The sequence below is a fragment of the Drosophila kikkawai genome, chromosome 3L, assembly GCF_030179895.1.
Source record: "Drosophila kikkawai strain 14028-0561.14 chromosome 3L, DkikHiC1v2, whole genome shotgun sequence".
Lineage (NCBI taxonomy): Eukaryota > Metazoa > Arthropoda > Insecta > Diptera > Drosophilidae > Drosophila > Drosophila kikkawai.
The window spans coordinates 9,068,930-9,085,643 of NC_091730.1; the positions used below are offsets into that span (position 1 = coordinate 9,068,930).

Consider the following 16,714-nt stretch of genomic DNA (forward strand, 5'->3'; position numbering starts at 1 on the left):
GATTAAGCCAAAACGTAATAATGTGTTATTGTAATTTGTATTGTTATTTACTACTAATATATACACGTATATACATATTATAAACTAAAAACTGCTTACAATCCGATTTTGTTGTAACAAAAACAAAACGAAAAAAGAGATAAAAAAAAAACATTGAGTGCCTCGTTCTCACGCGCGTAGAAAGCTAAACCAGTTCCGTGTCCTACTCACCTTTTTTTGTAAGCTGCCAGGCGCACAAAACCCAGCTCAGCTCAGATCCTTAAGGACAATATTCTTTGATTCTATGTTTGCCACAATGTATTTGTTGCTTGAGCCGCAATCTCGTTTAACTCCCTTTTACACAATGCTTAATTTAACGAACTTATTTAATGGTATCTAAATAAATATATAATTATATTTAAAATATTAAACATATGCGCAATTCTAATAAAAACACACACGGAGAATCAGAAACGCTTCCACATAGACGCCTGTTTCATTGTCTATGACGGAATTGTACTTGCCATGGCGGCAGGAGTAATTACGTGGGGAATCCTGGCAAGTGTCGAGCTAATTAGCTGACAGCTGGCCTAGAAGCTGACTGATGGGGTATAAAAGCATCCTGGCCAGAGATGGAACTGCAGTAGTTGACAGAATGAATCCCAAGAGCGAAGTCCTGGTTGCAGCAGTGCTTGTCCTCATGCTGCTGGCCTGTGTGGAGTGTCAGGTGAGTGCTATACCCTTTAAATTAAGTTCCTCGATCAATAATTTATCCTCTCCAGTTGACCTTCTCTCCGGACTGGGGCAAGCGCTCGGTGGGCGGAGCTAATGGCGGTTCTACGGCTTCCTTCTTTGAGCCTGTTCATGGCAACTGCCGGACCTCCAACGAGATGCTGCTCGAGATCTTTCACTTTGTGCAGTCGCAGGCGCAGCTCTTCCTCGACTGCAAACACCGGGAGTAGAAGAGGACGATGTCCCCCCAACTAGCACACCACACACACGCACACACATACACAATACCCATATATTCTAACCCATATATACATATATATTATAATACAGCACGTTATCAAGGTAGTCGTAGTCGGCATTTAGATTTAATGGAATTTTCGTTTTCCCAACAAAAACAACAATAAATAAGCGCATCTGAAAATGTAGTTCAAAACTGGTATTAGCCCTATCTAAAGGGGGGGATTTCTAGCTTTTCCCATCCTTCAACTTTTCAAGTTCATCCCCCGAAAAAAACGAGTCAGCTATTGGCCGCAAATTAAATTTAATTCCATTTCGAAAATTGCCACAATTAAATCATTTGACTCATGATGACACCCCCCTAATGGACTCCGCTATGGCTTAAGTTCCGGTGGTTCAGTGGCCCACGGGTTCAGTTCGTCAGTGAAGTTCAGAGGATCAAAATGTGTGTGATTTATAACTCCAATTCGAAAGCTCTTGAAACTCTAATAATAATTCTTCTGGCGCTATCCATTCCCTCGCCTGTCAAGTGTAAGTTCTTTTTTAATCTTTCTGGTCACTGCTTTAAAAATACCACCACCAGATCGTGCCAATAGATCTGTTTGAATTATGTGATCGTGTCAGTTCCATCGTCAGTGTCATTCCACTTAATGTGTCAACATAAATAAACAAATCCCCGCACATAGCTTCTAGCTTATAGCATCTGTTCATCATCATCTATAGCAGCAAATGATTTCAGCAGGCAGACATGGGGAGTTGTCAAATGTTTTTAATCGGATGTCAAGCGCCACTGGCCCAGTTATTTTAATTTCCCCAGAATTAACGATGCATTTCGGTGTAAATCCGTCGCTGGACTTGCCATTAGCGGGGTTTGAATAATGGTGCAGCGTTTCAATTATACAGAATGTGCATTTCCCGCTGATCATTAGAGTTTTTATTGTAGATATAGAGGTAATGTCTCTATGATGGGAGTAATGTCCATAAAAGTTCTACATTGTTTTGAATAATAGTATTGAAAGATTTGTGTGGTAACATGTTTTAGTATAGTATAGATTAAGGTATACACTGATGAAAGATTACTACTAAGTGTCCCAGAACACTGACCTTAACCAATAAGACATTCTAAACCATTTTAAATGGAAGACTCAAACCTCCACAAAGTCTATACTCAACAGTTTTTCAAACCATTACAATATTAGTCACGAAGCAGACTCAATTAAATTCATAAGAATAAAACTACCTTATCTCAATATAAACAACAAATTATAAAATTCCTAAAAAATACAACAATTTACCACACGATTTAAATATACAAAATCATATATATAAATACCAACGTTACTTATAAATAACAAATCAATACATGGTCACTAATATTAAATTGAGAGCCTAACATGTACATACGCATGCCACAATACAAAACAACTTGACTATTCACCCTTTTTGGCTTGCTGAGGACTAGTTTGAAGTAAGAACCAGTTGGGAATTATAGCGTACAAGGTATGCTTAATTGTTTTATTATTATTATTTTCATAACATTTTTTGCACTGTTAGTCTTATGGCTTTACCCGCATTTTTAAATATAATTTATTAAGATTTATTTATTGAAAATATAAAAGAAAGAAAAGAGGCTTACCCTCCATACCCCCTAAAACCGCCCCTGAACTATGCTCTTCCACACAATTCTTTGGATAATTGTGCTCCACTAAAAATACAATTGAATTAAAGTCATTACGGCCGGCTGCCATGCTCCACTTGGCCAGGCTGCAATTGGCCGAAAAAAGCGAGAGTTGCGGAACAGTTGCCACCTGGTGGCCCAGCAGTGAGCACGGATAAACGGATTTTCGGATACGGTTACACGGATACACGGAGTGGTCATGGTGCTGCTGGACGACTTCTGTGTGAAGGTTTATTTCTGGCCGTTCCTCTCGTATTTGGCCAGCATCAAGGGCTGGTGCCCGCTGTATCCGCCAGGTTACTATCCCATCTACGCACTGCCTCCGCCGCAGCCACCACAGCAGTTCCCACCGCAATTCCCACCGCAATTCCCACAACCGCAGCCGCCGCAGCCAACTGGTCCACTAATACCGCTTCCGTCCACATCTGCAGTGATTCCCACGTTCCAGCCAACGCCACCCTATCCGCAGACGCCGTCGGTGCCACCGCCACTGTTCACCACGAGTAGCAGTACCACCACGAGTAGTACCACCACAACGACTGGAGTGACCACGCTTAGTACAGCTGGCACCACTCTTCCGGTGCCGGTGCCCACGTGTCCATCTCAGCCTCTCGTTTGCCTGCCCGGTGGCGCCCGACCTCTGCCCAACTGTCCCTGCATTGATCCGCGCCAGCAAAACTCCCCGCTGGTCTCCGCACCCCCTGGAGGCCCGCAGGTCGGTTCGGATATAATGGTGTTCATGCCGCTGAATGCAGGACGTAGGCGGCGTCGTCGCCGAAAGCGCCGGATACTCTTCTAAGATAACCACCTAGCCACCACCCAAAAATATCAATCACACATTATACACACATAACACACACCTTACACCTTATCCTCTAAATTAACATTCCAAAAATTAGTCAAAATAAAAACGATCACAAAATTGATGTAAAGCAAACCGAATTGGCATACTAAATTTATGTAAAAAAAGAAGGAGAATCCCTCCTGCCACTCCTCCACCCAGTCACCATGTCCTGCTCTCTGCTCTCTCCGTTTCCACAGCCCAATCCTGCTACGACGGCCGATCTCGGCCAGGCAGCTGCCTGCCCCTGACCTCCTGCGCCCCACTCATGGAGGAGTATCAGGGCCAGAGCAGTGAGTTCAGCACCTTCCTGGGCCAGTCCATATGCGGATTCGATGGCGCCACGTTCATGGTAATCTTTTTTGAAGCAAGTTTTATATTTAATGGGGAATATATAGGTAGTCATGTAAGCTAGTAGTTTTGGTAAAAAATTTGTTAAATACGAATTAAAATTGGAAATTCTATTTAAATTGAGATTTGAAAGTTTCGTTTTATTCATTTAATGAAATTTATTTTCTTTTATTGTACATAATGTATGAGCATTTTCCCCCCATGTATTTTTTGGGTTGTTATTTTTAAAGAATTTAATGGGGCAAGGCTTTTGTAATTTTTTTGTTTGAATTAAATTAAATTCGCTTAATTCAATTAACAACCCAAGTAATTTTTATGCAATTGAAATTCATTTAATTTGATTTAATTTACAGTCAAAAAATTGATTTGAATGATTTGATAAACAGCCGCATGAATTTTTTATTCTAAAATATGTTAAACTAAGTTAAATCTTAATTGCTTACATTTATCATATTTTGCTAGAAAGAATTGTGTTCTTAATAAATATTAAATTGGGTGTTATTGTGTGCAGGTGTGCTGCGCCTCGGATCGCAGTGGAAATGCCAGGAGCAGAAAGGATCTTCTGCCAACCACTGCTGCCCCCTTTGGGTTTTTTCATTTCTCACCACTGAGCGGGGGATCTACAGCCACACCAATGGTATTTCAGCCAACTCCGCCTCTGAGCCAGATTCAACCTGTGGTTAGTCCTAGTTTTAATCCGGCAGCGCAGCAGCCTCCTCCTCCAGCAGCACAGGTAGCGCCACGTGCTTGTGGAGTAAGTGGCACTACCTCTAACCGAGTTGTGGGTGGTATGGAAGCTCGAAGGGGTAAGTAATTTAATTTAAAAGAATTTTTAATCATTAATTTAATAATTTTTGTGACTAAATCCTCTCTAGGAGCCTATCCTTGGATAGCTGCCTTGGGCTACTTCGAGGGGGCCAACCGGAATGCTTTGAAGTTCCTTTGCGGTGGCAGCTTCATTCACACACATTATATTTTAACTTCGGCACACTGCATCAATCCCATGTTGACCCTGGTGCGTTTAGGAGCCCATGATCTCTCAAAGACTGTGGAGCCGGGGGCAATGGATTTCCGTATCCGCAGAACTATGGTCCACGAACACTTTGATCTTAACTCCATTTCGAATGATATAGCGTTGATTGAACTGAATGGAGTGAATGGAAATTTGCCAAGTAAATTGATTTTCTTTTAATCTAAAGAAATTATTATAATTAATGTTTTATTTTCCTTTAGATAACATTGCCCCGATTTGTCTGCCCGAAGCAGCCAAGTTTCTGCAGCAGGACTTTGTGGGCATGAATCCCTTTGTGGCCGGCTGGGGAGCTGTTAAGCATCAGGGACCCACTTCGCAGGTGCTGCGCGATGCCCAGGTGCCCATAGTCTCTCGGCAGGCCTGCGAGCAGAGCTACAAGTCCGTCTTCCAGTTCGTCCAGTTCAGCGACAAGGCAAGTTACTTTGGTCCTGAGTGAAGGGGAATCCCCAATGGAAGAGAGGCCAAATATATAACAACTCGTTAATCCTTTGCAGGTAATGTGCGCGGGCAGCTCCAGCGTGGACGCCTGTCAAGGGGATTCCGGTGGACCACTCATGATGCCGCAGGTCAGTTACATGAGTATTCCCCCTCTCTCTCTCGTCGTGAGTCACTTTAAGATTAACCAGTTTTTTGGTCAAGTCTTGGGCAGTGCTGTTGTCTCCAAGGTGGTTTGGTGTGTTCCGTCCCGCTAATTGGCCATGTCAGTGACGCAGATATATGTTTTCGTTTATTAACGAAAATCTTGGATGACTTGCAGACAAGAGAATCTTGGTTATAGCCTAAAATCTACATTCCTTAACCCATTCTTAGCATTAAGCAATTAATACTAACTTTACTTTGAGTTACCATTTATTTATTTATTATTTTAATCTAATTTTAAACGGATTTTTATCCTTCCTTAACCTATTATTTTTTATAACTTTCAGCTGGAGAGCAATGGCTATAGGTTCTACTTACTGGGCCTGGTATCCTTTGGCTATGAGTGTGCTCGTCCCAATTTCCCAGGAGTTTATACGAGAGTGGCCTCCTATATTCCGTGGATCAAGAAGCACCTATCATTGGCTTAGAATTTCACATTGTATTGTGATGTGTCACCCGAATGGATAACACACATGAGGACTTAAATCCCAAATGCAACATACACTTTTATACCCACCGGAATTTCCGCAATAAATTTCATGTTTTTATGTTCTCATTTGATTTAAGGCTAATGTATCTTAAATTTGTTTTTGTGTATCATTTGCATCAATTGAATTTATTTTTACTGGAATTAAGGGAGCGTGCTTTCGAGGGGAAATAAATCAAATGATTTAATTTCAAGAAGGTTATCTTGTGACGATTAATTTAAATATCGTGTTTATTGGAATGTAATTTATATAAATTCAAGATTGTTTTGAATATTCCATGAGAATATAATTTTTGTAATCTTTTCGAATCTATAAACTTAAAGAATCTGATTTTATGTCTACGTGGAGAATGTCACATACTGAAGGACTGTCTCTGTTTATCGAGCCGGAACCCAAAAAGAGCAATTCTTCAGGCAAATTGTGACTGGTATTTCCCGCACTTCGCTGCTGAAGCCCCCCCTGCTGTTACCTGTTACCTGTTGTCAATACCTGAACTGCATGGCCAAGTGATCCGAATTAGTCACAAAATAGTAGAATGGATTGCAACGATCGCATGCCAATTGGCTTTCGGCCGCAGCAGCTCCTCGGAATTCTAATCAAGTTGACTGCCGATCGGGTTTTCAGAGGGAATGGGAGGTGGCAGATCGAGGAGGCCTAAGTGGGTTCTATTAAGCAGGTGCTAACTGTGATCGCACACCCATTGATAATGCCCAATGCACACACCGATGACGTCATAGCTGAACTCTCCCTCTCTATCTTTTTATTGAGATCTTTAGACAGTCTTCATTGGTTATGAGAAATTTATAAAAGTTTCCTTGTTAATTTTGATAACATTTGCAGATAATTTTATTTGCGTAGAAATAACTTACAATACTTATTGCTTTAGGTTACTTATGATAACGTTATCGATGCAGAAATTCCTTATATTGTAAAATAATTGTGTGCTTTCCACAAGAACCATGTGCAAGAATGTTTCACAAAAGTTAGTTAGTCATGCTGCAAGATAAAGAGTTCCTTGTTCTTTTAATATAATTTAAATATTATCTAAAATTTATTACTTAAACGGGGATCTTATTATCCTATGTTCACTGTACCCCCATTAATTGCGTATGCCCATTGGGGAGGCTGTAATCTTAGCCGCTCGATCAGCGATCGGCGTTAAAGCTTTTGACAATCTACAAAGTGAGCATTTCAATGCTAATCGCAGTGCAAAAATAGAAGCCAAAGCCACTTAGAATGTCAGCTTAGTAAGATGCTAGTAGTGGGCTAAGTGATTCCCAATTGACATGTCAACGGGATCCGTTTTAATTTACCTTGATTAATGGCATTTATCATTCTGGATTTCATTCGATTCTAATTGAGTCACCGAATTCCCGGGAGCAGATCGGTGACAAATTCAGAGCGACCCACAAGGTCGAGTCTCAATTTAAGAGTTTGCAATTTAAATAATGCCAGGTTCGTACTCTATGATTACAAGCCTGTGTGATCCATATTATTATGCCTGGAAATATAAACAATAAATATTTGTTTCCTATTTCGGTGAGGGTGCTGGGAAAATCATTTCCTAATCTGAATTTGGCGAATTTGGTGCTTTTTCCGCCTTGATTGATATGCTTAGAAAGCTAATTGCGTGATCGCTGGACGAGATGTGAATCCCAGACAAAATGATCGCAGCTTCAGTTACACAGAAAAGAAATAGTGGCTGGAAATGAGGTAAACAAATGTATATCTTTATCATATTCAAGCTGATATATATAGAAATGTACAAAATGAATATTTTTCGATATTAAAACAAGTGTTTTTTTTAATGAAATAATGTTAATAGTGATTTTAATTCATAAACCACGAAATCAAATTATAAAATAATATTTTTAAATATTTATAATTAAAAAATACTTTTCCAAGTGCACTTTTCCGACGAGAGAGCTTGCTGCGAACGGGAGAATCCAAGCCGGCCAGAGATATGAGACAGTGAGAGAGTAGATTCAATGGGAAGACAAGACCCCTTATAAAGCTCGGCTTCGGGCTCGACGCAGTCCAATCTCCGAAGAAGCTTCCGTGGGTCAAGACGCCGCTCTCTGTGGCATCCGCTGACCAGCTCCCCAGTTCTCAGTCTGATAACGCTCCTCGGCCGGTGAACGTCGTCGCTAGTCGCTGCTAGTCTCTGGATATAAAAACCTCAATCGTAACCGATCTCGCCATGAAATCGCCGTGCTGTGTTAGTGCTGTGATTACACTTCTCCTCCTCGGGATCGGCCACGCCCCATCGCCAACTGCCGCCCAGTTCAATCAGCGCAGGCAAGGTAGTCGCCGCTCAGTTAATTTGTTGCTGGTGAAAAGCTTTCAAATAATTCCCACTCCGCCTCGCCATATATCTGTTTATAACCTAATATCTGTGTAGAACCCCTTGAGACCTCAGACTCGATCTGAGCTAACAAATAAACCAGTTCCCACTAACAAAGCATCGCGGAATAACAGAATACGAATTGAATATGATAACTTTGCATTTGAAATGAGTAAATAACACTAAAACTAAACCAAATTCTGATGAGTTTAGGCTCTTAATTTGCACAGACCTCAAGTGGATATTCCCCAGTGAAACTTAAAAACATGTATTAGAAATGTGATAGAAAAACTACTCGAAAAGTTGTCAAAGTTTAAATGTGTTTGTAAATGCTAAAGTAAAATGAATTTAGTTAGTAGCTGGAAAATAAAATAGTAATAATAATTGATGGCTTAAAATAAAGACTTAGCACTCATTGTGTTTAATAATCTTTTTTTATTAACTATAACCAACTAGATTATATATATCTTTGGATACTTTAAATCCATTTGATCATCAATTGAGTTATTTTTTTGTTGCTGTGTCAACTTGTTCACGCTTGTGCTAACACCCACGCGAGATCTTCAAGTTCAATGGCAAGTTCGCTGCTCAAGTCTTTCGATTTGCCCGCTAATGCGGCTATTTGTATGAACTGCAAAATAATGATAATTAAAAAAGCCCCAAGTTTGTGAACAAAACAACACATATTTCGGCCAGTTGTGTGTCCGTGTTCGAGTTCAAATCCAATTCACGAAACCAGTCACCAAGGTCAGATTTTTGACTCGGACAGCGACTTGAACATGGGGAAGCGAAGCACCTGTTATTATTACCAGATGGCGGCAAATCCCATAGATCAGGTATCAGAAAGTTCAGGATATATACGCAGATGAACACGTAACAGTGAATGCTAATGAAGCCATTATTTTATAAATATTTTTATATTTATTATACATTTTTATAAACCAACAGCTGCTAATGGGCACTTTTAATTTGTAAGATATTAATAACGAAAGGTTTATTCATAAAAAATCTCCTGTTCGGAATGTATGGCACTTTTTAACCCAAGATTTGTAGGCGTTAATATGTAATATATCTTATCCCATTGTTGTGTGTCTTTGTGAGTGTTTTAGAGCGGTTTTGGGTTGACTGTTTTGTGTTTTTGCTAATGATAGAATGTTGACTTGGTTAAAGGTGTGAAAAATGAAAACATAACAAAATCCCCTGTTTCTGTTGTTAAACTGACTCATACAAAATAACAAAGACTAATTTGAAGTCTTTTTATTATTCTTACTTATTTCCCCCATTTTCTATACTCATATAAACTAACAAAACCCTGAAATTCTTTAATCATAAATCATGCTTGACTCCATAACATATTGAACAAACCCCCTTTTGTTAACCAAAAAACTTGGCTCTATACTTACGGAATAATTCTTTAATTATTAAATTGAATTTGGAGCTTAAATCATATTAAGATCAACTAACTTAAATAATCCACAAAAGTACATAATGTTTTTAAAATAATATTCTTATCAAATATTAAAATTAAAAAGTTCCTTTACTAATATTCAATTTTTAAACAATAGTCTCAATCTTTGACAAGTTAATCTTAAAATTAAATTCTGGGTATACTCTTTTCTCGGTTCAGTTCGACAGAACTGCATCACTCCGGAGAATTACTATGGCAGTTGTGTGACCCTGAGCTACTGTCCCCAGGTGGCCAACATCTTTAGGACCAATAACAGGGAGCGGGCGCAACGCTATGTGATCGCCCTGCAGCGCAGTTGTGGCACCCGCAACATTAACGGGGATCCGGTGGTAGGGATTCAGTCTATCCCCTTCTGTTCTTCATCCCCGCTAAGCTTTTGTCCTGCTTTTCTCTCTTACCTCGATTTAGGTCTGCTGCACTGAGCCCAGAATTAACCCGGTCACAGAGCGACCCGTAAACCCCTTCTTTCCCACAGAACCCTCTTTCGTTGGACCGCAGCCTCCGCCGGAAGTGCCCGAGAATCCCTTCTTCACGCGACCCAGAGAAACCACTACGACGACGACAACGACGACCACACCGGTTCCTCCTCCGGTTACCTCGGCGGCACCTATCATTGAACTCCGAGGCGATGCTTGTCGCGGACCAGACCTCAAACCCGGAAATTGTGTGGGTGAGTTGCTGATTTTTTCTTTAAAAAAAGTGTCCCTAATAATGTAATATCCTTATCCTAATCCTACAGAACTCAACTTGTGTGCTTCGCTGCTGAATGAACTGCGGGTGAAGCAGCGCGACCAAACCTTTGCCAATTTCCTTCGTGCATCTAGGACGGTCTGTGGCAACAAGGGCACCCAGGTGTGCTGCCCCAATGGAATGACGGTGGTCGCCACCACCAAGGCACCGATCTTTCCAAAGAACACAGACGAAGTGCCGCGACGTCTGCTAAATGTGGAAGAAGGATGTGGCTCCACTGTGGGCTACTACAAGAAGATCGTCGGCGGTGAAGTGAGCCGCAAGGGAGCCTGGCCTTGGATAGCACTTTTGGGCTACGATGATGCCTCCTCGTCGCCTTTTAAGTGTGGAGGAACCCTGATCACCGCCAGACATGTGCTTACAGCGGCCCATTGCATCAGAGATGATCTGTGAGTCTACTAGGAAGTCTCTTCTTGGAGATTCTGGGTTCTAATTAATCTTTCCATTTGATTTTAGGCAATTTGTGCGGCTGGGAGAACATGATCTGAGTTCGGAGACGGAAACCACACACATAGATATCAATGTGGCAAGGGTAAGTGAAAACTTCTAGAGAAGGTTGTAACTGGAAAGGTATTGACCTCCGTTTAATTCTTCCTTCCAGTACGTGGCTCATCCGGAATACAATCGCCGCAACGGACGCAGTGATATTGCCATTCTGTACTTGGAGCGAAATGTACCCTTCTCCTCCAAGATCACGCCCATTTGCCTGCCCAAGTCACAGCCTCTGCTCTCCAAGACATATGTTGGCTATATGCCTTTTGTGGCCGGTTGGGGGAAGACTCAGGAGGGCGGTGAGTCCGCCACTGTGCTCAACGAGCTGCAGATTCCCGTCTACAAGAACGAGGTGTGCGCCCAGAGCTATGCGGCCCAAAAGCGCTACTTCAGCGCCGATCAGTTTGACGCTGCGGTGATTTGTGCCGGAGTCCTGACCGGTGGCCATGATACCTGCCAAGGCGATTCCGGTGGACCGCTGATGATACCGGAACAGAATGCCCAGGACACACGGTTCTATCTGATCGGAGTGGTGTCCTACGGCATTGGTTGTGCTCGGCCAGAGGTGCCTGGTGTGTACACCAGCACACAGTACTTCATGGACTGGATCACACAACAAGTCCAGGACACGTCTTAAGGAGCCGGCGTTGCCATGCCATAAATGTTGTACTAAGTCATGATAAGTAAAAATAAATCTTGTATCTGAGTCACTAAAAGTAGCTTAAGCTCAGCACTGGCATTAGCTTAAAGTCTTGCCGCATGATTATTTATTAAAAAGAAGAAATAAATATATAAGAAACTGGAAATTGATTTACTTACTTATTTGTTACCTATATATTTTGGGCCCTTTAAAGTTTAAAAGTTTAAAAACGTTACCTTATTACAATACCTTAATACATTATACTGAACAGAAACTTGCTAGACCTCTCTTGTATAATCTTTTTAACCTTTTCGAATCATAAACATTAAGAATCTAATTTTATTTCTACATAATGCCACTTTTTTAAAACGTTACTGTAATAAAATATGTTAATACGTTATATTAACAAGAAACTGGCTAGACTTCGCTTGTATAATCTTTTTAATCTTTTCGAATCTATAAACATTAAATACATTCAGGCATTTGCGACTGATATTTCCCACACTTTTCTGCTAAGGCCGCCCTGCTGTTACCTGTTACCTGTTGTCAATACCTGAACTGCATGGCCAAGTGATCCGAATCATTCACAAAAGAGTAGAATGGATTGCAATGATCGCATGGCAATTGGCTTTCGGCAGCAGCAGCTCCTCGGAATTCTAATCATAATCTAATATTATGTCAGCCTAGTTAGATGCTAGTAGTGAGTTAAGTGATTCCCAATTACCATGTCAAAGGAATACCTTTTAATTTACCTTGATTAATGGCATTTATCATTCTGGTTTTCGTTCGATTCTAATTGAGTGAGACGAGAGAGGAGACGAGATGTAAATCCCAGACAAAATGCTTGCAGCTTCAGTTACACAGAAAAGAAATAGTGACTGGAAAAGAAGTTAAAGAATATATACACATGTATATTTAAATTAAAGAAAAGCGTATGATATAAATAGAAAGATAATGAATAATTTTGTATTTTAAAATTAGTTTCTAATAGAGGGAAATATTACATTACATTTTTATTATAAGACAAATGAAATCTAATTTTAAAAAGATATTTTTGAATATTTCTATTATTGTTAATTAGAAAATATTTTCCAAGTGCACTTTTCCGACGAGAGAGCTTGCTGCGATCAAGACCCTTTATAAAGCTCGGCTTTGGGTTCGACGAAGTGCAATCTCCGAAGATACTTCCGTGGGTCAAGACGCCGCTCTCTGTGGCATCTGCTGACCAGTTCCCTAGTTCTCAGTCGGATAACGCTCCTCCGAATATAAACTTCTCGCGATGAAGTCGCCGTGTGGTGTTAGCGCTGTGATTACGTTTTTTCTCCTCGCGATCGGCCACGCCCCGTCGCCCACTGCCGCCCAGTTCAATCAGCGCAGGCGAGGTAGTCACCGCTCAGGTAATTATTTGCTGGAGAACAGCTTTCAAATATTTCCCACTCCGCCTCCCCATATATCTGTCTAAAAACTAATATCTGTGTAGAACCGCTTAGGATCTCCGACTCGATCGAACGCATCGCGGAATTATATAATACAAATTAAATATAGCTTTGCATATATGTATGTAAATAACACTAAAACTAAACCAAGTTCACGCGAAATCTTTAAGTTTAATGGCAAGTTCGCTGCTCAAGTCTTTCGATTTGCCCTCTAATAGGGCAATGTGTATGCAAAAAAAAAAAAATCTACTGTTCGGAATATGTCACTTTTTACCCCAATATTGGTAGCTGTTTAAATGTAATATATCTTATACCAGTGTTGTATGTTTTTGAGAGTATTTTCTAATGGGTTTGGCTTGACAGTTTTGTGATTTGGCTAACGACTTGGTGTTTAACTTGGTGAAAAATGAAATGTTGTCTTACTAACTCATTACTGACTCATCCTAAATAACTGAGACGAATGTGGAATCTTTGTTATTATTTTATCTTATTCTCTTACTTTTTATATTTAAACAAGCCATAATGAACCTACAATTCTTGAATCATAAATCATGCTTCTATAACTTCCTGACCAAACCCCATTTAGTTAACGAAAAACTAAACTTTTTACTTAGAAAATAATTTTTAATTACATAATTAAATTTGAAGCTTAAGTCATATTAACAGCTAAAATAAATAATGTTTTCAAAATTTAATTTTCTTTTCAAAAATTAATTAAAATGTTCCGTAACTAATATTCAATTAATAATTTTAAATACATTTTAAAATACAATAAATCGCAATCTTTGGCAAGGTAATCTTTAAATTACTTTCTTCTCGGTCCAGTTCGGCAAAACTGCATCACTCCGGAGAATTACTATGGCAGTTGTGTGACCCTGAGCTACTGTCCCCAGGTGGCGAACATTAACATTAACGAGGAGCTGGCGCAACGCTATGTGTTTGCCCTGCAGCGCATCTGTGGCTCCCGCAACATTTACGGGGATCCGGTGGTAGGGATTCAGTTTGTCTCCTACTGTTCTTCATCCCCACTAAGTTTTTCTCTCTTATCTCGATTTAGGTCTGCTGCACTAAGCCCGGAACTAACCCGGTCACAGAGCGACCCATTAACCCCTTCTTCCCCACAGACTCCCCTTACCGGCCTCCGCCGGTAGTGCACGAGAATACCTACTTTACCACATCGGCTCCTCCACCGGTTACCACGGCGGCACCTGTCATCGAACTACGAGGCGATGTTTGTCGCGGACCAGACACCAAACCCGGAAATTGTGTGGGTGAGTTGCTGATTATTTCTTTTAAGCTAAAGTATCCTTAATAATGCCATATCCTTTTCCTAATCCTCCAGATATCAAATCGTGTACTTCCCTGCTGAATGAACTGCGGGTGAAGCAGCGAGATGAGAGCTTTGCAAATTTCCTGCGTGCCTCTAGGACGGTCTGCGGAAACAAGGGCTTCCAGGTGTGCTGCCCCAATGGAAGGACAGTGGTCGCCACCACCAAGGCAAGGCCACGTTTGCTGAACGTGGAGGACGTGTGCGGCATCACTGAGCGCAACTACAGAAAGATAGTCGGCGGGGAAGTGAGCCAAAAAGGTGCATGGCCTTGGATCGCGCTTTTGGGCTACGATGATCCCTCTTTGTCGACCTTCAGGTGTGGAGGCACGCTGATCACCGCCAGACATGTGCTTACAGCAGCCCATTGCATCATTAGTAATCTGTGAGTCTAGTAGAAAGTCTTTTTTTTATAAGATTCTAGGTCTTAAACTGAACTCTCCATTTGATTTTAGGCAGTTTGTACGCCTGGGAGAACATGATCTGAGTTCGGAGACGGAAACCACACACATAGATATCAATGTGGCAAGGGTAAATGAAAACTTCTAGAGAAGGTTGTAACTGGAAAGGTATTGACCTCCGTTTGATCCTTCCTTCCAGTACGTGGCTCATCCGGAATACAATCGCCGCAACGGACGCAGCGACATTGCCATTCTGTACTTGGAGCGAAATGTACCCTTCTCCTCCAAGGTCACGCCCATTTGCCTGCCGAAGTCACAGCCTCTGCTCTCCAAGACATATGTTGGCTATATGCCTTTTGTGGCCGGTTGGGGGAAGACTCAGGAGGACGGTGAATCCGCCACTGTACTTAACGAGCTGCAGATTCCCGTCTACAAGAACGAGGTGTGCGCCCAGAGCTATGCGGCCCAGAAGCGCTACTTCAGCGCCGATCAGTTCGATGCTGCGGTGATCTGTGCCGGAGACATTGGCGGTGGCCACGATACCTGCCATGGCGATTCCGGTGGACCGCTGATGATACGGGAACAGGACAAACGGTACTATCTGATCGGAGTGGTGTCCTACGGCATTGGTTGTGCTCAGCCAAAAGTGCCCGGTGTTTACACCAGCACACAGTACTTCATGGACTGGATCACACAACAAGTCCTGGACACGTCCTAAGGAGTCAGCGTTGCCATGCCATAAATGTAATATAATATAATTAATATATATATTTTTTAAATACCCGTAAAATTTACGTAACCTAAGTGCTAAGCTTAAGAGCAAGATCTTTCCATTCTTATAGTGCAAATATTGACACTCCTGGCTTTGTTCTCAGGATGTCTAATCTCTGGGTTAGATGCCTAGAAGCAGCAGGACTCCTTTTAGGGTTACTGCTTATATCCTTATGCAAATCGAGCGCAAGACGTCCATCAATCATGCTGGTAATGATCGAGAAAAAAAGGGGTTTACTCTACATATATGTAAATGCGGGGTAAGAAGGCAGCCGTCGTCCCTGGACATGAACTGCATTGTAATTGCTCTGGCAGCCACAAGCGGATTTGCATAACTCAGCAGCATCCCTCTGCCAGCCTTCAAGATGCCTTGAAGATGCATCTCCTGGGCGCCATCTCTTGAAAGGAAACAAAGAGCTAAGGCTCCCCTTGCAAGTCCTTTCCCTTTCTCCAACAGCAGATGAACTAAAATCAAATGCCCAGAAAAGAAAGAACACAATGCAAGACGAATCCTTTTTGAAAGTCAAAGCAACGCCTCCCGCGCATTTGTGGCCACATGGTCTGGCTTACTTTTGTGGGGGAATTCAGATTCAAATCGCATCTGGCAGATGATTTAGAGCCTGCGCGCATATAGAGTTCATTCCCCTTGTTTTTTTTTTTTATTATTGTTCTCATTACAATTTAGGATAAAGATCATAACAGACGATCATCATCATCATCAATAATGCCAACCAAGATTTGCATGCCGTAGATTTTTTGCTAAAAATTTGCATACCTAAACCCAAGCCACACAAGGGTGTTAATTACCAGATTCCCAAGAAGAGATATCTTAATCGAAATTCGCAAAGGGTTCTCAGAGATTGGCAAGGGTTCGCAAGGATTAGAGGGGTTCGCAAAAGGGTTTTGTGCCTTTTGCGGCGTCAAGAGGCGAACAAAGGAATTGCCCACAATCGCATATGTAAACACGATCCATCAATATCAATATGAGTGCAATTGTGATCAATGATCTCGGCGATCTTTCAATTTGCCAGATGATCAATGAGGGCAATTGTCTGGTTTTTGTATTTTGGCAATCACCTTTCAGGGTTTTGATTGCTCTATTTAGGG

At 41.4% G+C, this 16,714-nt stretch overlaps 3 protein-coding genes across 3 annotated transcripts; all 3 read left to right on the plus strand.

Annotated features, from left to right (window-relative positions):
• The first annotated feature begins 601 nt into the window (after positions 1 to 601).
• Akh (Adipokinetic hormone) lies at positions 602 to 1,136 on the plus strand. Its single transcript, XM_017163913.3, has 2 exons — positions 602 to 706; positions 762 to 1,136. Exons 1-2 carry the CDS (start codon positions 635 to 637, stop codon positions 939 to 941), a joined length of 252 nt encoding a protein of 83 aa, XP_017019402.1. The 5' UTR covers positions 602 to 634; the 3' UTR covers positions 942 to 1,136.
• A 1,645-nt stretch (positions 1,137 to 2,781) lies between these two features.
• On the plus strand, positions 2,782 to 6,000 carry LOC108072640 (proclotting enzyme). The gene is made up of 7 exons (XM_017163869.3): positions 2,782 to 3,408; positions 3,668 to 3,819; positions 4,330 to 4,624; positions 4,694 to 4,990; positions 5,052 to 5,263; positions 5,346 to 5,417; positions 5,778 to 6,000. Exons 1-7 carry the CDS (start codon positions 2,826 to 2,828, stop codon positions 5,916 to 5,918), a joined length of 1,752 nt encoding a protein of 583 aa, XP_017019358.1. The 5' UTR covers positions 2,782 to 2,825; the 3' UTR covers positions 5,919 to 6,000.
• Positions 6,001 to 7,541: 1,541 nt separating this feature from the next.
• Positions 7,542 to 16,211, plus strand: LOC108072646 (ovochymase-1). The gene is made up of 13 exons (XM_017163876.3): positions 7,542 to 7,691; positions 7,884 to 8,281; positions 9,950 to 10,119; positions 10,199 to 10,460; positions 10,530 to 10,929; positions 10,997 to 11,072; positions 11,142 to 11,666; positions 12,925 to 13,069; positions 13,934 to 14,097; positions 14,166 to 14,379; positions 14,451 to 14,820; positions 14,891 to 14,966; positions 15,036 to 16,211. Exons 2-13 carry the CDS (start codon positions 8,179 to 8,181, stop codon positions 15,552 to 15,554), a joined length of 3,024 nt encoding a protein of 1,007 aa, XP_017019365.2. The 5' UTR covers positions 7,542 to 7,691; positions 7,884 to 8,178; the 3' UTR covers positions 15,555 to 16,211.
• The last annotated feature ends 503 nt before the right edge of the window (positions 16,212 to 16,714 follow it).